The 20,812-nt window shown below is 47.4% G+C and overlaps 1 protein-coding gene across 5 annotated transcripts in view; it reads right to left on the reverse strand.

Moving 5' to 3' along the window:
* TCOF1 (treacle ribosome biogenesis factor 1) overlaps window positions 1–20,812 on the reverse strand; it is a 120,968-nt gene that overhangs the window by 14,355 nt on the left and 85,801 nt on the right. For 4 of the 5 annotated variants that reach the window (XM_068278413.1, XM_068278412.1, XM_068278411.1 and 1 more), the window contains 6 exons: window positions 19,966–20,041; window positions 12,098–12,192; window positions 9,677–9,863; window positions 7,489–7,941; window positions 2,950–3,065; window positions 689–741 (listed from right to left, as the gene is read on the reverse strand). In XM_068278413.1, the coding sequence (XP_068134514.1) occupies window positions 709–741; window positions 2,950–3,065; window positions 7,489–7,941; window positions 9,677–9,863; window positions 12,098–12,192; window positions 19,966–20,041 (960 nt within the window). In that variant the 3' untranslated portion in view covers window positions 689–708. The remainder of the gene's footprint in view (window positions 1–688; window positions 742–2,949; window positions 3,066–7,488; window positions 7,942–9,676; window positions 9,864–12,097; window positions 12,193–19,965; window positions 20,042–20,812) is intronic. The other variant, XM_068278415.1, reaches the window with a different exon arrangement.

Consider the following 20,812-nt stretch of genomic DNA (forward strand, 5'->3'; position numbering starts at 1 on the left):
ACTAGGTAAGACTGAAGGGTACACCGCAGAACAGGCCTCGTGTAAACAGATGATCTATGCAAATAAACTGGAACAACCTATATTGCAAGCTGTAACCAGTCAGAGACCTGCCCATACACTGCTCCCAGCTTTTACTGAATTAACAAGTTCTCTAACTGCTCCCCCTGACTGCATTCCAATAAATAGGAAGCCATGGACAAGTCAGCTTGTAAGTGGTGAGTTGCGCCCTCTAGAGGCTGGAGGAACTGCTGGGAATCTCATAAACCTTTCCCAAGGTTAGAGGGCAGGTCTTGGAGAAAAAGGGGGATGGTACAGAAAATGGGTGGCCATTTCAAAAAACAATTATAATAAATACACTGATCATGTCAAATGAAGCTGTAACAGATATGAAGGCAGAGGTTACCAGAGTCCTCTCCAAAAATGGAAGCCGGCCCTGCCAAAGCTGGCTGCAGATCCGAACCATTCACCACAAGCACAGCATTGTCCTAGCATGCTTCTGGCCGTGCCAGGGGTGAAACCCACAGTCCGTATCTGAGGAAACTACCATACACATGCAGAGAAGACCATTCAGCCTTAGCCGTCCACCTGCACCCATCGTTGGTAGGGGAAGTTTTAGCCTCCAGCTAATGCCTGCAATATTTGGAGGAATTTAATCTCAGAGTACAAATTCACTTGACAAATTAATTACCTTAAAATTTAAAGTTGACTTCATTGAGCCTTCTTATCGGCTTTCGTCTTTTTCTGTCAATTGTAAGACATAAAAAAGTGGTTATTTGTAGACCAAAATTCACAGCCAAATTCATTTCACCCTTAAAGCAAATCTGAAACCAATTAAAAAAAAACAAAAAAACACAAAAACAATACAGTTACTTCCTGAAGGAGAGGGGAGCTCTGGGTTCTAATCAGCCTTCCCGTTCCAGCGCTGGATTCCCTGGGAGCCTGATTTGCTCCTGATGACGGACGCCTCCGTACTGCTCATGTGTGAGCACAGGATAGAGGGCGCTCATGCATGCGCTGAATGGAGTGGCCAGTCTTCAGGAGTGCTCAGGCTCCCAAACACCTTCCAAAGACACAGGAAGTGGCAGAGAGCAGTCTCCGAGGCATTGGTTGGAGACTGCCAACAGGGGAGCCAGCTCTGGAATGCTGGGACCGGGAGAGGAACGGGAAGGCTCCCAAACACCTTCCAAAGACTCAGGAAGTGGCAGAGAGCAGTCTCCGAGGCATTGGTTGGAGGCTGCTAACAGGGGAGCCAGCTCTGGAACGCAGGGACCGGGAGAGGAGCGGGAAGGCTCTCTAGGACCGAGAACCTGGCCCCTCCTCACGCAAGTATCGGTCTTTTTATTTTTTTACATTCGCTTTAGACTTCTTTTAAAGAGTTAAAAAAACAAAATAAAATCGAGTGTTTCATTTTCCCTCTTTTTCAATAAACGATCAATTGTAGTTTGTTTTTGTTTTTTTAATAAAGAAAAAAAAAGATTTACTTTTTTTCAGAATTATCAGTCCTGGTGGAAAACTCTAATCAATTTTTTGAAAAAAAAACCCTGAATAGTACATGTTGGATTGGTCTGATTTTTTAATTGATTTAATTAAAAAAACTAAATGTATACGCTCTTGATGAGGTATAACTCGGATAAAAACAGGGGGTGGAGGCATTCAATTGTATATGGTTATATCTATAAAGAATAACGTAAGAGAGGTCATCTTAACTCTCCAGATGGACAGACTATTGTTGGAAAGAATTTTATTGAAACACAAATTATTAAAGTGGATCCGAGATGAAAAACTATAACAAGCACAGCCCTCAGCCTGTGAAAACTTCACTCCCCTCTCCTCCTCCCCTCTCACTCTGAAATCTCTGGCTAGTAACCTCCTCCTGCCCAGACTGAGCTCCCATAAGCCCTTGCTACATGGGTCTGAGAGTGCCAATCAGACCCCCCCAACAGGAAGCTCTGTTGGTGGGGAGAAAAGGGGGGAGGGAATCACTTGTGTGTTGTACGGCCCTGCAGCTTGGCCTTAAAGCTGCAGTGGCCTAGATTACAAAAAAGGCCTGGTCTTTAGAGGGGTTTAACGCTGTGGTCCTCAAGTGGTTAAATTAATAATTGACAACTTATAAATGATATGGGTGTAAAAACAAAGTTGTAGTAAAATGTTATCATTTGTATACAATAATCTTTTATAATAAGGTTATCATGTCAGTAATTATAGAAGGGAAAGAATTTGTTACGACTGTAAACATTTTTTGGTTGTTATATTTCATGTATTGAAAGAAACGTATACTTGTTTTTAAAGGAAACCTTAACTGAGAGTGATATGAATGTTTCCTGTAAACAATACCAGTTGCCTGGCTTCCTGCTGATCTCTTTGGCTACAGTAGTGGCTGAATCACACACCTGAAACAAGCATGCAGCTAATCCAGTCTGACTTCAGTCAGAGCACCTGATGTGCTGCATGCTTGTTCAGGGGCTATGGCTGAAAGTATTAGAGACACAGGATCAGCAGGAGAGTCAGGCAACTGGTATTATTTTAAAACGAAATATCCACATCCTTCTCAGTTTAGGTTCCCTTTAAGCACTTGTTCCTTATATTGACCTGAGGAAGCCAGTTAGAGCCAGCGAAACGTGTTGTCACCTTACATTTGTGCTTCAGTAAAATCCTTTCCAACAATTGTCTGTTCATCTGCAGATGTAAGATTACCTATACCAATAGGAATATACAAGTGGGTGCCTCCACCCCTATTTTTACTTGATATAAAGGGCAGTTGTTTGTCCCCACATGACCAAAGCCTGGTGACCAGCGGCCATGTCATGTGACCAGCTGCCATGTCATGTGACCAGCTGCCATGTCATGTGACCAGCTGCCATGTCATGTGACCAGCTGCCATGACTTTCAGAAGGAAGATTTTGGCCAAGGTGCAGAACGGGACATCCCGTATTTGAGAGGACACTGTACCTTTTTCTTGGGTTTTGACAGCATGATCCCAGAATCTGTCGACTCCACAACGGTTGCTGCCGCGCTCTCTGGAATCCGCTTTAATCTATTCTTCTTTACCTTTACGTCTTTCCCTTCTAGAAGAAAAAATAATGGAAACAGCTGCCACTCACCATGTAAAGCAGGAATGAGACGACAATCATACTAAATTACATTTTCCTCACAGCTTATATATGGCCAAGATCGGCCAACAAAATAAGTGTTTCAGCTGGCTCTCAGATCTCTGATTCATAAAGTACAAAAAAACCAAACAAACCCAGAAAACATCTGGCCTATTAGTATTCAAGAGTGCCCAGATGTCGCCTTATTTTACAGGACAAGCCCTCTGCCGCTAAAATTCCTCTCCTGAAAGGTAGATCACATGACCAGAAACACTGTGGCTTCAGGCTCTATGTTTGTGGCCTGTATCGTCTTCACCGTTCAGAGCGTCTGGCACAGGCAACTCTCCTAGAGAAGACTGAAGCCTCTAGCACTGACAGTCTGCGGTGCAGGAGGCGTTTTACAAGTGATTTATTTGGCATTGTGTAACTTATAAGCTTGTAAGGAGAGGAGAACAAGCTTTGCAATCGAGTCCCTACACAGATTTAGGGAAACACGTGTGCTTGGAAAGGGGGTGCAGCAGAGCATCTGTACTTTCCAGCTGTGGCTGGATGGTGTACTGGTTAAGGGCTCTGCCTCTGACACAGGAGACCTGGGTTCGAATCTCGGCTCTGCCTGTTCAGTAAGCCAGTAATTCAGTAAGGAGTTCTTTGGGCAAGACTCCCTAACACTGCTACTGCCTACTGAGTGCGCTCTAGTGGCTGCCTCGCAAGTGCTTTGAGTCCGACAGGAGAAAGGCGCTATACAAATACTGCCATTATTATTATTATTACTTTGCCGGGCAGAGCAGCCTCCTGTAGGTAAATAATCACCCTTATCCACCGGCCCACTCTATGAACCGGACACTAAAACTTAAAGAGGAACTTCAGCCTAAACAAACATACTGTCATTAAGTTACATTAGTTATGTTAATTAAAATAGATAGGTAATATAATCTCTTACCCACACTGTTTCAAAAGAACAGGCAAATGTTTGATTTCATGATTGCAGCCATCTTTTTGGTTGAAAGGAGGTGACAGGGAGCATGAGACACAGTTCCAACTGTCCTGTGTCCTGAGCACCTCTCCCAGTTGCTAGGCAACGTGAACAACAACATAGGAAATCCCATCATGCTTTGCACAGCACCAGGGAAAAAAAGCCCGGGCAGTTTTCTTTGATGGGTGGAGCTTAGCTAAAAATGCAGCTAAAATTAGGCTTGGGTAAGAAAAACAAAGTTCTGATGCTGTGAAACTGTTAAAGAAACACCAAGCCTTTTCAGTGCTGCTGAGTAGATTTTTAGTCCGGAGGTTCACTTTAACCAAAAACAATTCCTCAGTGAAGAAGTGGAGAGGAGTGGAGTGAGGAGAAGGGGGGGGGGGAGCTGGAAAGGGAAGAAATTAGAAAAGTGGGAGGGAAGGTGAGTGGAAGTAAATGGAAGATGAATAGAGGAGAGGGGGTGGAGAAAGAGGTGGAGAAAGAGGGGGAGGAGAAGGGAAGAGAGGAAAAAGTAGGGGAGAAGAAAAAAGAAAGGAGGGGAAGAATGTGGGGAAAGGGGAGGGAAAGAAGGGTAAGAGAGGAAAAGGGACGTTGGGCAGGAGAACTGAGCACCAAAAACAAATAAACAGAAAAACAACACAAAATACAGCAAAAATAGAAATTGTTTAAAAAAATAAAAATGATTAAATCTGTAATTTTAAAACCGTTACACAGAAGTAACTGGTATTGTTTAAAAGGAAATAAATATAGCCATCTCTATATCGCTCTCAGTTCATGTGTCCTTTAAAAAGTTTCTCCCGCTATCTGTGGGACCGCCATGACACTTACTGTATGTGTGTCGGCTTAACGCGCTTTTTTTATATTATTTTATAGGCAGAAATAAAAATTTAATGTAAAAATACTTGAAATTATTTTAACCACTTAAGGACCAGGGGATTTCTGCCTGATCGGTGCTGCGTTGGCTCTCCAGCCCGCAGCACCGATCGTGATTTAGCCAGGGGCGATTAGACTTCCCCCCCCCCTCTTTTCCCCACTAGGGGGACGTCCTGCTGGGGGGGTCTGATCGCCGCCGCTGCCTATTGCCGAGTGGGGGGGCTCCTCAAAGCCCCCCTCCGCAGCGAGATTCCTCCCTCCTTCTCCTTACCTCCCTCTCACTCTTGCTTTCTACTACGCAGGACGGATATCCGTCCTGCGCCGCCTAGGATAGGCTTTAGCCTATCAAATGCCGGCAATCCCCGATCTGCCAATCCCCGATCTGCCAATACAGCAGCGCCGTATTGATGTAAACAGCAGGGATTTCTTCCCCGCGTGTTTACATTATGCATGCGAGCCGCGATCGGAGGCTCGCAGGCTGTTCACGGCGACACCCTCCGTGAACTAACATGGAATGGCCGCTCAAACGAGCGGCCGTTTCCATGTAAAATCACAAACGACCAGGTGCCGCCTATTGCCGTTAGCTGGTAGTTAAAGGATACCTGAGGTGACATGTGACATGATGAGATAGACATGGGTATGTACAGTGCCTAGCACACAAATAACTAGGCTGTGTTCCTTTTTTTTTTCTTTCACTGTCTGAAAGAGTTAAATATCAGGTATGTAAGTGGCTGACTCAGTCCTGACTCAGACGGGAAGTGACTACAGTGTGACCCTCACTGATAAGAAATTCCAACTATAAAACACTTTCCTAGCAGAAAATGGCTTCTGAGAGCAAGAAAGAGGTGAAAAGGGGACTTTCTTATTAGGGAGGGTCACACTGTAGTCACTTCCTGTCTGAGTCAGGACTGAGTCAGCCACTTACATACCTGATATTTAACTCTTTCAGGCAGAGAAAGAAAAAAAGGAACACAGACTAGTTATTAGTGTGCTAGGCACTGTACATACCCATGTCTATCTCATTATGTCACATGTCACTTCGGGTATCCTTTAAATAAATAGCATCCAATGCGGTTTTTGTTTTGGATCCATATCTACTGCAATAAGGGGCATCTCTGAACTAGTGATAACAGTCATAGCTGTGGCTAGGGCTGGTCAATGAGATGCAAAAAAAAAAAAAATATAATAATCACAGCTGATGCAGGAATTAGGCAAATTTAGTATCCACATTTATTGAGCTGTAAAATCCTATACAATAAAATCCCTGTGTCGCTGCGTCCAGCTGTCCCTGTGTTTTGCCACTGCACATGTGCGCAGTAACGGACAGCTGGACGGGACCGGGGAGAGAGGCGGGTGAGCAAGGTGGGCGGGTGAGCGAGGCGGGCGGGTGAGCGAGGCGGGCGGGTGAGCGAGGCGGGCGGGCGGCAGAAAAAAAACCAGGCTTGGGTCTACTAGTGGATATATAATCAAATAATGGCATGGTGGAATTAGATTGGTCTACTTTCAAGCTTCATAACTCTGCATAATCTTGCATCAACTCACAATTATTTGCATGTCACTGACCATCCTAAATGGTGACTTCTGCTTTTTAATAGTTCGTTTCCCTCCAGCTTCCTGTTGGTTCTCTGGGTTGGGGACACAGACAGCAGCAAACACGTGACAGAGGTCATTACCTATCCTACTGACAAAAGCTTGAAAATAATGAAAATAAGGGATGGCGTTCCACTTTGGATGCATAAAAAAAATCCACTGTGGGCCGATTTACAAAGATAGTACAGATGAATCGCTAGAGAACCGGTGTAAAAACGGCAGTTTCTTCAGAGCAGCCAATCAGAATTCCTGATTCATTTGACAATTTCTAAAAGGTGTCCACACACCATACAATTAAAAGACCCAATTTTTCACCAATACAATAAATTTTGATTGAGAGATTTTCTTTGCTTTTAAATCGATAAATCCTATCAAATGTCCCGGTTTTTATTTTTGGAGATTGGACATGTTGGAAATTTCAGACCAACTTTATTAAGTAGTGTATGGTGTGTGATGGGTTGTCAGTTTCTTGATGTACAGTTCCAATAATTTTTTTTCTGAGATTTCAATTCTTTTATTCATGATTAGGGAAAAATTGAACATAGGTGTGTGTGATACATTGGTCAGATTTTTGAATTGTTACAATCAGTCAAAAATTGATTGCCATTCTTGAATTGAACAGATATTTAAAAAAAAAAATTGTATGGTGTGTGACCACCGTAACAGTTTGAAATCTGATTGGATGCTCTGGGCTACCAATCCTCATCGATATCGGTTTTCATGGTAATCATCTTTGTCCACCTCGTTAGTTAGAACTGAAGATGTTGCTCGATGGGCTTTACAAAACATCTTCAAAAAGACAGAAAGGTGACCTGGTCGGGGCTACGTTATTCTATATGGATAAATAACGACCTCCAGACAAATAGCCATCTTTGTAAATCGGCCCCAGCATGACCCAGGAACAATGGCTGTGTGTACTCGAGTGCCAATATCAGTACAGCCCATCCACTTCTAAACACTCACGTTTCTTTAATTTCTCTTTGATAGGTTTCTTTTTGTCCTTTTTGAGGAACTCGTCACTGGCAGCCACACTTGCTCCCTCTATATCAGCTGACTTTTGTTTCTTTTTCTCCTTTCTGTCTTTCTTTGGCTTTTTGGCCAGTTTTAACCTTTGCCTGACAAGGCTACCTTTGGCGAGCTTCCGTTTCTTGCCTCCCTTCCCCTTCTTGTCAGACTCCGGCGGGACCTCCGTGGTGGGCAGCACAGCCTTCTCTCCGTCATCTCCTGAGGATGGGCTCTCCGGGACCCACGTGGAAGACACGAGATCATTAGGCAGAGGACTCAATGGGGCGTCATTATTCTGCACTGCAGGTGGTGCCTCAGGAGCCTTCTTTGAAGCCTTGGTCTTTTTTGATTTTTTGGGGCTCCTTCCTTCTAGCAAGGCCATCACTGTCTCCTCTTCAGATTCTAGTAGAGCTGAAGGAAAACAGAGAGTCAGGATGCAAGTAGCAAATTAAGGACACTGGTACAAAGTGGAAAGAGTCCAGAGTAACCAATGGGAATCCTTGTCAGACATGTTTAGCACAGCTCCCCTCCCCCACCTCACATCACATCACATCACTTTCTACTAGGTTACTCCTCACAAATCAACCCAAGTGTTAAGCCTTGTATACACGCTAGAGGTTATTGGCCAAAGCGGCTGGGCATGGGGCAGCATGTGTAGAGCGACCCCCCCCTTCCTTAACCAGCAATCCTCCTGGGTTTCCCCACTCAGCCCACCCACTCTGTGCCCCATTGGGCTTCCTCCTCCTTGCATAGTAACAGAAAACCTTTCCAGCCTGGAGGCTAGCGATACATCTGTACAGCCTCAGCCTTAAAGGGACTCCGAGCAGTGCAGAAACTATGGAAAGATGCATATCATTTTGAAGTTCTCTTTCTCCTCTTTCCAACGCCTTTTAGTTTTCGTTCTTTTCACGATCAAAATTGTGTTTTCCACGATTTCGGTTGCGAAAATATCGAAAACTAAAAGGCGTAGGGTGGCAGTTTATATATTGTTGGAAAGAGAAAAGAGCTTCAAAATGGTATGCATCTTTCCATAGTTTCTGCACTGCTCGGAGTCCCATTAAAAAAAGACTGAAGTGGTTTAAAATCCCTGTTTTCTTCAGCATTATAATTCAATCTGATTTGCCGCAGCAGAACGAGGTCTATTTTGGCACAGATCTAATGGATGGGACTGATTCAAGAAAGTTGGCTCATCAAGTAGAACACCTCTCCATTTCTCAGTGCATCCTAAACACTACAAACACAGAACACTTATATTGCGCTTTTCTCCTTGCGGACTCAAAGCGCCAGAGCTGCAGCCACTAGGACGCGCTCTATAGGCAGTAGCAGTGTTAGGGAGACTTGCCTAAGGTCTCCTACTGAATAGGTGCTGGCTTACTGAACAGGCAGAGCCGAGATTTCGAACCCTGGTCTCCTGTGTCAGAGGCAGAGCCCTTAACCATACAGTGTACAGTAGCTCCCATTCGGTGTATCAGCAAAGGATTCTAAGGGTTGGCCAAATGACTTATTCTCCCCATTTGTCCCCCCCCTCCCCCATCGCCTTCCCCCAAGCATAACAGACCGTTCAACGAGCCCATTGGTTAGTCATGTGTAGTTTGAGTTTTGGACCCGCCCTATTCCCCTTTAAGAATCGAGTCCCAATGCCTCTCGGCAGACAGTCCTCACACACACGTGTACACGGATTTAATTCAGCAATCTGCGGTCTTACAACTGCTGAGCACCCATTTCTTGTGAAATGCATGTCCTGCCTTCTTATGTACAGTATAAAACACGGTTTCTACTGCAGTGTAGAAATGGGGAAAATGTAGTGAGGTATCGATTGTCCTTGTTACCCTGCATGTCACACATTGGCCATACCAAACTGGCCTGCCCAGCAGCTAAAAAGAGCATCAGCAGCAAATACTGCACTAGCGTGTACATTTGGCTGATAAAAAAAAAAAAAAATGTATTTGTCCAAAACTCATCTTGTACACACACTATGGACAGTGCTGCTCATATCTATTGTAAGATGTGAATGACTCTGCCCACCAACCTCCACACACAACAAATCTCGGCTCCGCGTGGGTGGATCACACAAGCGGCCCGCCCTTTACAAGTGGATGCTGATAAAGTAACAGGAAGGAAGGGAGAGGCCTTCTCCTGCCCTTACCTCCTGATGCCGGGGGAGTTGGCTCTAGAGGAGTCGCAGTCGGGGGAACAGCCTCTTTCTCGCGCTTGGATTTCTTCTTTTTCTTTGCAGGTTTCTCAAGAGCCGGTTCCGGAAGGTCTTGTGATTGAGAGTCCCGCTTCCGCTTCTTCCCGCCAGTACTTACAGCAGGCGGAACTTTCTGGAGGGGCTTCAATGAGAGAAACACAATTATCTCCACATGCTGACCAATATACACACTGCTATCTCTAGCTAACTATCCATCAATCTAGTAGAGTCCCTGTGAACAATAGAAATGATTTTATTCTTGATTCATAGGGGACCAGTCTTTTTCTATTATATTATCTTTTATAGAACTGAAGAACAAATGTTTTACCTTCAGAGACAATAGGCATTTCTTGTCCATCACAGAACTAGTGTGCATTGTGAGAAGTCCTCCAGTGTAATTCACTATTGTTCATCAAGTCTGTTAAATGTTTGCTGTTAAATGAGATACCTATTGATCTTGTGGCGTAGGAGAGGAATCGGTGCAGGAGACTTGGGCGCAGGATCCAGCTGTTATACGGCTGATCCTGCTGCTGCACAAGTTCCCGGCCGTGGTAATTACTATTCCCCCTCCAGGCTGCCATGGATAGTGGGGGAATTATATAATTCAGCTTCCAGCGATTGCTGGAGGCCGAATTATTGTGTTTTAAGCTGGCCACTAACGGTCCAATTTCTAGCGAAAAATCGTTCAAACGATCAAAAATTCTGATTGGATTGGTTGTAAATAATCTCCATTAGTGGACACAATCGATTATGAACGAATGAAAAAATGTCGCCCGAATGAATTTTCGTTGAACCAAAATTTGGATTTTCCTGTTGGTTGTGATAGATAGGAAGCAAAGATTGGTTCGTTGATGGTGTAGTGAACGATGTATTACAATATTTCACTTCCGATCAGAATTTCTGATCGCTTGAACGATTTTTCGCTAGAAATTGGATAGTTAGTGGTCACCTTTATAAGTAACTTCAGCTCCGCCTTCTGACAGCGTCGCAGTTACTCCCTGTGCGCCGGTATAGCAGTAATTCCCATTACGCCCTTTGGTGGCGCCGGCTGCACCCAAATCTCCTGCGCTGCAAAGAAAGTGTTCATTAAATGGGATACCTATTGATCTTGCGACCACTAACGTCAGCTAGAATGCATTGTTTATATGGGTCTCTGCTATTATGTATGTAAGTATGGGTCAGGCTATGTATGCCGTTCTGTACAAGCAGATGATTGGACTGTAAAATCCCACATTCACCGACTGTCTATATATACACCTTGTTTCAAATACATAAATCAGAGCATTAACATCATTACTTAAAGAGGAACTTCAGGCTAAACAAACATACTGTCATTAAGTTACATTAGTTATGGTAATTAAAATAGACAGGTAATATAATCTCTTACCCACCCTGTTTTAAAAGAAAAGGCAAATGTTTGTGATTTCATGATGGCAGCCATCTTTTTGGTTGAAAGGAGGTGACGACAGGGAGCATGAGACAGAGTTCCAACTGTCCTGTGTCCTGATCACCCCTCCCAGTTGCTAGGCAACGTGAATAACATAGGAAATCCCATCATGCTCTGCACAGCATCAGGGGAAAAATGCCCGGGCTTTTTTTCTTTGATGGGTGGAGTTTAGCTAAAAATGCAGCTAAAAATGAGGCTTTGGTAACAAAAACAAAGTTCTGATGCTGTGAAACTGTTTAAGAAACACCAAGCCTTTTCAGTTCTGCTGAGTAGATTTTTACTCCGGAGGTTCACTTTAAGGTGTGCTTCATTATTATTCTCCTGCACAGAGAGATCACACACAAGTGACTTGGGAATCTGAGGGTGGAGCTAAGGAAGATGACTTCTATCAGATTATTATCCGGAGCTCAACCAACCGGCACAAATCACCAGCAGTGGTGAAGGCCAACTTCTCAGGCTGTTTGTGGGCTCTGTTGTGACTGGATTCCACAGCTCCCCCAAGGTTACTATAGTCTCAGTGACTATTTTAGCATTACATGGACAGTTCATGGTTTATGTATGTAGAGTGGGGTACAGTACTGTATACATTAAGCCTATTTTTAAACGAGTCTCAAGCAACCTAAAAGCACACTTGTCTGACATCAGCCGATCCCTGTCGGTGCCAGATAACAGAGACTCTAGTAAGTCTATCCTTGGCAATATGTAATTGCATTAAAATAATAACAACGAGTTTACTGAACCATTCAGAAAGAAACGCTCTGCATGCAAACCAAGCTGCCAGCGGTGGACCTCAGGTACAAGGAAAGGACCAGGGAGGCTCTGCAAGATCCGGAGACTTTCCTCTCTATAGCTCAGCGAGCGTCTAACTGTTTTGGGGTTTACTTTAGGATTACTTTAGCAGTGAAACAACAAGATTTCCCGATGGGTACCTGCGAGTCCTCTGTCTTGTGGCCACTCTTCTTCTCTGCAGTCATAGTGGTTTTGGCTGGCGTTGGAGGAACCGCCGACTTAGGATCCGTTACACCTATGCCAAAAGAGACAAATGTATACATTTCTATCAATGACAAACAACAAAAGTAAAAAAGCTTGATGCACACCTGTGAGTGCTTCCTAAAAAGCCAACGTATACTTCATACGTCAGATGGTGCAGCTTCCAGACAGAAACCAGATGCTGTATTGCAAAAAGACATAGAAACCCCAGGAGCACACGCCAATAAAAGTCCATCTCTTTAATTCAACTTCTTAAAAGAAAATGCTCTCAGCAATCAACAGTGAAGTATGAAAAACCATGATACTTCTCAGGCACTTGACAGGAGATCGGAGGTGTGGAGGAGAGTCAACGATCGTTTCGCCCAGAGGGCTTTCTCAAGACCGTGATCTTTCTTGAGAAAGCCCTCTGGGCAAAACTATTTAAGAAGATGAATTAAGGAGATGGAGTTTTATTGAGTGTTATTTATTTATTTATTAAGTAGTAAAAAAGGTCCGCAACGATGTCTCTTAATGCTCAATGGTTATTTATAATCTAGCTATGATTAAGGGCAAATCTGGCCCGAGACATGTCAGCTGTGCTTTTATACTGATATGAGGATATGTCCTAAATAAACATTGAGCATTAAGAAGAGACATCGTTGTGGACCTTTTTTACTACTTTACACATTGTTTGGACTAAGCAACCAAGGGTCCAGCACGGTCTCTGGCAGTTTGCAGTGCAGCAGTGAACCCTTTTCCTTATTTACGGTGAGCTCCTGGAGTTTCTATGTCTTTTTGCAAAACACTTCTATAAATATGGCAAAAGAAATAACTGGAAACCAGCCTGAGAAATGCAGGATATACAGTGATCTAACAAATCTCCCACCCTCTATGAATAAATTGCTAAATCACCAGGCTCTTTACCATTCTGTAAAAGACTTAAAGAGGAACTGTAACGACAAAACGGCCCCTGGGGGGTACTCACCTCGGGTGGGGGAAGCCTCAGGATCCTAATGAGGCTTCCCACACCATCCTGCGTCCCTTGGGGGTCTCGCTGTAGCCCTCCGTACAGCCGTGACGCAATATTTACCTTCCTGGCTCCTGCACAGGCGCTCTGATGGCTGTCGGCGCCGAAGTAGGCGGAAATACCCGATCGCCGTCGGGTCTGCTCTACTGCGCAGGCGCCGGAAACTTGCGTCTGCGCAGTAGAGCGGAGCCGACGGAGATCGGGTATTTCCGTCTATTTCCGTGCCGAAAGTCGCCACAGCGCCCCCGCTGGAGCTAGCAAAGGTAAATATTGAACTGACAGTCGGCACAGTCGCCGGCTGTTCGGAGGGCTGCGGCGAGACCCCCGTGGGACAGAGGACGGCGTGGGAAGCCTCATTAGGATCCGGAGGCTTCCCCCACCCGAGGTGAGTACCCCCCAGGGGAGGTTTTTGTTGTTACAGAGTCTCTTTAAGCCCAGATTTACCAAACATCATTAAACTTGCTTTATCTTTACTGGGGGGGGGGGGGCTAGGGGTCCCCTCTGGTGCGGATGCAGACCTCGCCAGGTCATCTTATGCACCTGTGCGAGAGCCGCTTGCTGTTCCGCTGACCTGGTCTGGAGTGCACTGCGTAGGCACAGTAGCTATGCGCCTGCACAGAACACTCCATATAACGTCAGCACGACCGCATGCGGCTCTCACACATGCACAGTAGATGCCCGTCAGCATCTGCGCCGGAGGAAGCCCCCGGCTGGGAATGGCGAGGGCACAGGACGGCTGCCAGGGGCTGGAGGAATCACCAGGTAAGTACATTATTGCTTTTTAATTACCTTGGACCTTCCCTTTAAGTGCGCCTGCTACGCTGATAGGACTGTGTGTAGCGTGTGCTCATTTTATCCTGTGCTGCTTGTATGCAGAAAGCTTAATGCACTTTCATGAATCAAACCGCATATCTCAGAGAGTCTCTGCAGCGCACCAAATCTCAATTTATCTCTTAAGCCCCATCTACACGATACGATTCTATTTACGATCCGATTAAATCCTACATGTCCGATCGGGAGTAGATTCAATTCGATTTGCCATTGTTTTGCAATGTCAAATCGAATTGAATCCCGATCAGACATGTAGGATTTAATCGGATCATAAATCGAATCGTAATCAAATCGTACAAAGAATCGTATCGTGTAGATGGGGCTTAAAGTGAATGTGTACCGTTTCTAAAAACAAAAAGTCAGATACTCACCTAAGGAGAGGGAAGGCTCGGTCCTAATGAGCCTTCCCCCTCCTCTCCCGGTGCCCGGTCCCGCGCAGGATGCCCCGTGGCAGTATTCGACCACTTCGGTCAAATACTGTCACTTCCGCATGCCGAAGGGAGCTTTCGGAAGGCTTCGGGAGCACTCGGGCTCCCGAGGATGGGGCCGCTCCATACTATGTATGCACGAGCGCCCTCTATGACGCGCTCGCACGTGCGTAGTATGGAGCGGCCCGTCTTCAGAAGCCCGAGTGCTCCCGAAGACCTCCGAAGTCCCTGCTGCGGCGGACGCAAATGGGGGAGCCAGCGCAGCACCGAGGGCACCGGGAGAGGAGAGGGAAGGCTCATTAGGACCGAGCCTTCCCTCTCCTTAGGTGAGTATCTGACTTTTTTATTTTTAAAGTGGTAACCATTGGCTTTAAGAGCCCCACATCTCATTGCATCGCTGTAGCGCCCCAAACCACAAACTAGACACATAGAATCAGAATCAGAATCAGAAACTTTATTTCGCCAAGCACGACTGGGTCGTGCCCGGAATTGGGCTTGGCACGTACAGGGTACTGATACACGGTATACAGTAGTTACAGATAGAGGGCATGCAGTAGTAACAGAACATTTACAGAAAAAAACAGAACATTATAGAACATGTATGCAGAGGGAGACAATGGCATAAGTTACAGTACAATAAAAGAAACAACCAAGAAGTACGCTTGAGCTATGTGCAAAGTGCCCCAATGCGTCTAGGTATTGTGGGGTGGGGATAGGCATTTCCATGGTGAGAGTTCAGAAGGTTGACAGCAGAGGGGAAGAAACTGTTCTTATGTCTTGAGGTCCTGGTGTAGATGGATCGGAACCGGAGTTTCCGGCTCGAGGGGAGCTGGTTAAAGAAACGGTAGCCTGGATGTGAGGGGTCGTTGGCGATCTTTAATGCTCTGGTGTTCAACCTGGAGTGGTAGAGGAGGTCCAGAGTGGGAAGGGATCTCCCGATGATCCTCTCTGCAGATTTGATGACCCTCTGCAGTTTGAGCTTGTCGCTGGCGGAGGAGCTGGAGTACCAGACCAGGATGGAAGAGCATAGGACGGATTCGATCGTGGCTGAGTAGAAATTTGTCAGCAGTTTTTGGGCCATACCAAACTTTTTCAGTTGGCGGAGAAAGAAAAGTCTCTGTTGGGCTTTCCTCTGTGTTGAGGCGGTGTTGGTGTTCCACCTCAGGTCATTGGAGATAGTTGTGCCCAGAAGGCGGACACTGGGGACTCTTTCCACTTCCATACCATCCATGTGGATTGGAGGCGGGGTAGAGGCGCGCCTCCTGAAATCAACAATCATCTCCACCGTTTTTGCTGTGTTTAGGACCAAACCGTTCTCTCTGCACCAGCTGCATATGCTTTCGACCTGGAGGCGGTACGCCTTCTCATCGTTTTTGGTGATGAGACCCACAATGGTCGTGTCATCGGCAAATTTGATTACTTTTACCGAGTCCGAAGTGGATTTGCAATTGTTCGTATACAGAGAGAACAGGAACGGCGACAAGACGCAGCCTTGTGGGGCCCCTGTGTTGGTGATCCTAGGTTGTGAGGAGATGGTGCCTAGCCTAACGACCTGGGACCTGTTGGTGAGGAAGTCCGTGATCCACAGGCGTAGGGTGGGGTGGACTCCTAGCGCAGCGAGATTGTCCTGAAGTATTTTAGGGCTGATAGTATTGAATGCTGAGCTGAAGTCCAGTAGGAGGATCCTGGCGTAGGAGTCCGGTCTATCCAGGTGATCATATACGTGCTCCAAGCAGATGTTGATGGCGTCGTCTGTGGACCTGTTCGCCCGGTACGCGAACTGGTGTGGGTCCAGCAGTCCCTCAGTAGAGTGCTTAAGGAGAGGTAGCACCATGCTTTCAAAAGCTTTCATGATCACGGATGTAAGCGCCACGGGCCTGAAATTGTTGAGGTCGAGGATGCCCTGCTTTTTGGGGACAGGGATAATGGCAGACCTCTTGAAGCACGCGGGAACTTTGCCTTCCTGGAGGGACCTCGTGAAGATGGAAGAGAGGGTGGGAGCGAGCTGACGAGCACAGGTTTTCAGGCAGGCTGGCGACACACCGTCCGGACCTGAGGCTTTCCTAGCATTTAGCCTTAGCAAGTGTTTCAGTACATCCGCCTCCCTCACTGATGGTGGGTGTGAGTAAGGGCCTAGGGCTACAGTGGCAGATTGTGCAGGTGGCTGTGGGAGACCTGCAGGTGCTGGCTGACTCTCGAATCTGCAGTAGAATTCACTGAGACTCTCGGCAAGCTCAGAGCTCGGTGTGGCATGCTGAGGGGGGGGCTTGTAGTTGGTGGCAGCCTTCAACCCTTTCCACACGGCTCGTGAGTCGTTTGAGGAGAGGTTTTGTTCCAGCTTTTCCGCGTAGCCCCTCTTAGCGGACCTCAGTTCTCTGTTTAGGTTGTTTCTTGCCTTCTTGTATTCCACCTGGTTGCCGGACTTATGTGCGGCTTCTTTGCTGTGACGTAGTTGTCGTAGTCTTTTTGAGAACCACGGTTTATCATTTGGATACAGTTTGAAGGTTTTTGTTGGGATACAGGAGTCCTCACAGAAGCTGATGTACGAGGATACATTGTCTGCCCACTCGTCCAGGTTAGGCGATTCCAGAGCCTTCCAGTCTGTGCAGTCAAGGCAGGCCTGAAGTTGAAGTTTAGCCTCACTTGACCACACTTTGGATGACTTAATGACAGGTTTTGAGGTTTCCAGGCGCCTTTTATAAGTAGGTACCAGGTGGATGATGCAGTGGTCAGATGAGCCTAGGGCTGCCCACGGTGTCGCTTTGTATGCATCCTTCAGGGCCGTGTAGCAATGGTCGAGGGTGTTGGCACTCCTGGTGGGGCAGGTGATGTGCTGATGGAGGCGGGGCAGCTCTTTGCGGAGGTTTGCCTTGTTAAAATTCCCCAAGATAATGAACAGCGAGTCCGGGAGGGCCGTCTCCCACTGCATGATGGTATCACTGAGATCCCGCAGGGCAGCGTTTACCTCTGCATCAGGAGGGATATACACGCCCGCGAGGACGTAGGAGGAGAACTCCCTGGGCGAGTAGGTTGGCCTGCAATTGATGAGGAAGAGTTCAAGTTCTGGTGTGCATTTCTTGGCCAGTACAGAGGTGGTTGAGCACCAGGCGGAGCTAATGTAGAAGCAGATGCCGCCACCTTTCTTTTTCCCAGAGAGGGTGCTGTCCCGGTCTGCACGGATGAGGCTGAAGCCTGGGAGCTGGAGGGCGCTCTCAGGGATGTCGTCATGGAGCCACGTTTCAGTAAAGCAAAAGACTGGGGTGTTGTTACCGAGTTCCCTTTTGTCGCTGAGGAGTCTCAGCTCATCTAGCTTGTTGGGGAGGGAGCGGACGTTCGCTAGGAGGACCGCAGGGATGGCTGACCGCAGGCCTCTCCTCTTCAGCCTTGCCCGGACGCCTGACCGACATCCCCTGCGGCGCTGGCTACACGGAGGCCAGGGCGCAGAAGCAGTGATTTCCTGGACGTGGCTCCAAACAGAGTTGTACAGGAGCCCATCCTCCGGGTGTGCGGCTGTGATGTGTTCCCATTTGAGGAGCTGTGCTCTGGAGCGGGTGGTACGAGGGGTGAGGGGTGGCATTTGGGGCATGGATGGTAAGCAAACTTGTGCAGGCGAGTGCAATAACAGTCTATCAGCCGTGTTGCAATAACAGTCTATCAGCAGTGTGACACAGATGTAAGAGGCATGTGCAATAACAGTCCATCCGCAGTGCGACACAGATGTAAGGGGCATGTGCAATACCAGTCCATCAGCAGTGCGACACAGATGTAAGGGGCATGTGCAATACCAGTCCATCAGCAGTGTAACACAGATGTAAGAGGCATGTGCAATAACAGTCCATCCGCAGTGCGACACAGATGTAAGGGGCATGTGCAATACCAGTCCATCAGCAGTGCGACACAGATGTAAGGGGCATGTGCAATACCAGTCCATCAGCAGTGTAACACAGATGTAAGAGGCATGTGCAAATAACAGTCCATCAGAAGCGGTGTGACACAGATGTAAGGGGCATGTGCAATAACAGTCCATCAGCAGTGTGACACAGATGTAAGAGGCATGTGCAATAACAGTCCATCCGCAGTGCGACACAGATGTAAGAGGCATGTGCAATAACAGTCCATCAGCAGTGTGACGGAGATGTAAGAGGCATGTGCAAATAACAGTCCATCAGAAGCGGTGTGACACAGATGTAAGAGGCATACGCAAATAACAGTCCATCAGAGGCGGTGTGACACAGATGTAAGGGGCGAGTGCAATAACAGACCATCCGCAGTGTTACACATATGTAAGAGGCGAGTGCACTAACAAGTCCAACCGCCGTGCGACGCAGATGTGGAGGCGAGTGCAATAACATAACAGTCTATTTAGCAGCGGCGTGACCCAGATGTAGGAGGCATGTGCAACAGCAGCCCAACCGCAGAGTGCCCCGGGTGCAAGGAATACACACTAGATACATGTGCAAAACAAAAACAAAACAACAGCCCATTCAGCAATGCAGCACAATCCATAAAACTGGCAGCAGTGTACCTTAGATGCCCACAGCACCCAACAGAGGCCCCCGGATATGCCCGGGCCAGTCCGGGAGGGTGGAGGGTGGAACACGGATTCCGGCAGCAAGGGGGGGAGCGGGTCAGCTGATTCCTTCGGCGTGCTCCGCAACAGGCTGTGGCGTGAGGCAGGCTGACATTTACCACGTGGGAGGCCGCAGGGAGCTCCGACGTTTGCCAAGTGGGAGGCTGCAGGGAGCCACGATCTCCTCCCTGAGTGGCGCTGTTGGTGGTCTGCTGGTGCGCTGACAGGGTCAGCTCATCTGCGGTGGCCCCATCTTGCTGCAGGTCGCGGGGGGCTCCGATCCCTTCGCCGAGCGCTGTTGGTTTGCCAGCTGGAGCGGCTCCTCTGTGGTGCAGCAGTGCTGGCAGGGCCAGCGAACACTCCCGGCTGTAGGCGCCCCTCGCTGGGGTCGCATGCAGCAGCTACCCGGGACTCCGCTGTGCGGACTCTTTGGGACCCTGAGCCGCGGTAGAGGCTGGCCACGCGGTTTGCTGTGTCGGCCTCCCACGTGGTCCGCTCCGCGTCTCTCGTGCAGGACTTGGTGGAGGCAGGCAGCCGCGTCCCAGCTAGTTTCCTGGTGGGGAGGAGAGGGATGCAGCAGGCGAGAGTTGCGGGCAGCGGAAGGTGAGCTCGCCTGCAGGTAAGCACAGCCCCACGTGTGCTGGATGCAGCCGCTGTCTGGGCAGAGAGGCCGTAGTTGCAGAAGCTTCCGAGCAGCTGTAAAACTTATATCTGGCTGGCCTAAGCTAAACTGCTGTACTAACCTAAAAACTAACCTAACTAGACTGGAAAACGAAATAAAAAAGAGATAAAAGAGAAAAAACAGGAGAGCCCTGTGTGCCGAGGCAGCCTTCCAGCGAACACTGAATATACGAACACCATAAGGGTTCCTTCTCATACTGACCTATAACAGGAAGTGCTTCAATGCAAAAAGACAAAGTTAAAGTGAAGTGCAGTGTAAATAATCATATTCTGGTGCTAGCGAGTTCTCACCTTTATGGGATACTTTATGTTTTTTGGCACCGGTCTTCTGGCTCGATGAGAGATTTTCAGTGACAGCAGCTTTCACCTGCAAAACAGCAATCGTCCCATTATCTATAGATCTGGCACTTCCCTTCATTAAACAAAAGACACATTTATAGAGTAATGTGTACCTTTACCAATAGCGGGACACATGGGGAACAGAGGGGTCGCACACAGCTCTCTCTGAAGCAGGTGAGTATAGACCAGCATACAGGGGGTGGGAAGGAGCAGATCTGATGCATCCCGTAAGCCCTGTGCACATGCTAGCTATAACTCAGTCAGGGCAGCCCGTAGCGACGGCCTCTGATAAAGACTCCAGCATGTGGTCAATGGCCCTTGGCTGTACAGCAGATCGTTTGGTAGAGAGCACGGTTACCCCGCCATTCCGTCAGCCCTCTGTCCCCCGCATACAAACAGGACATGTGGCTAGCCTGCAGGCTAGCGATGGGTCTGTACAGCTCATCCTGATATCCGCCAGGTGACATGCCTTGTATGAGAGTTCAAGGCTGTACTTTAACTGTCTCCCCTGGGGTACTGAGTCAATGTTTAATTTTCACTTAAACGATGAAGTAAATGTTTAAACAAATTTATTTTTAGTTTGGCTGTAGTTCAATGGCTGCCTAGCATGGTAAATCAGGTAATAAAAAACAGGGATGGGTTAAGCCAAATATCTATACAGCACTATTTAAACAAAAACTAGCAGCACTATTATCTTCATCTGGCCATGTACAAACACCATCATTTCATAAAGCTGCAGATAGATGGCGCCCCTGTGCTGCAAGGCAAGGGTGAGTGACAGATACCATACAGAAACCTC

This window comes from Hyperolius riggenbachi, chromosome 3 (genome assembly GCF_040937935.1).
Source record: "Hyperolius riggenbachi isolate aHypRig1 chromosome 3, aHypRig1.pri, whole genome shotgun sequence".
NCBI lineage: Eukaryota > Metazoa > Chordata > Amphibia > Anura > Hyperoliidae > Hyperolius > Hyperolius riggenbachi.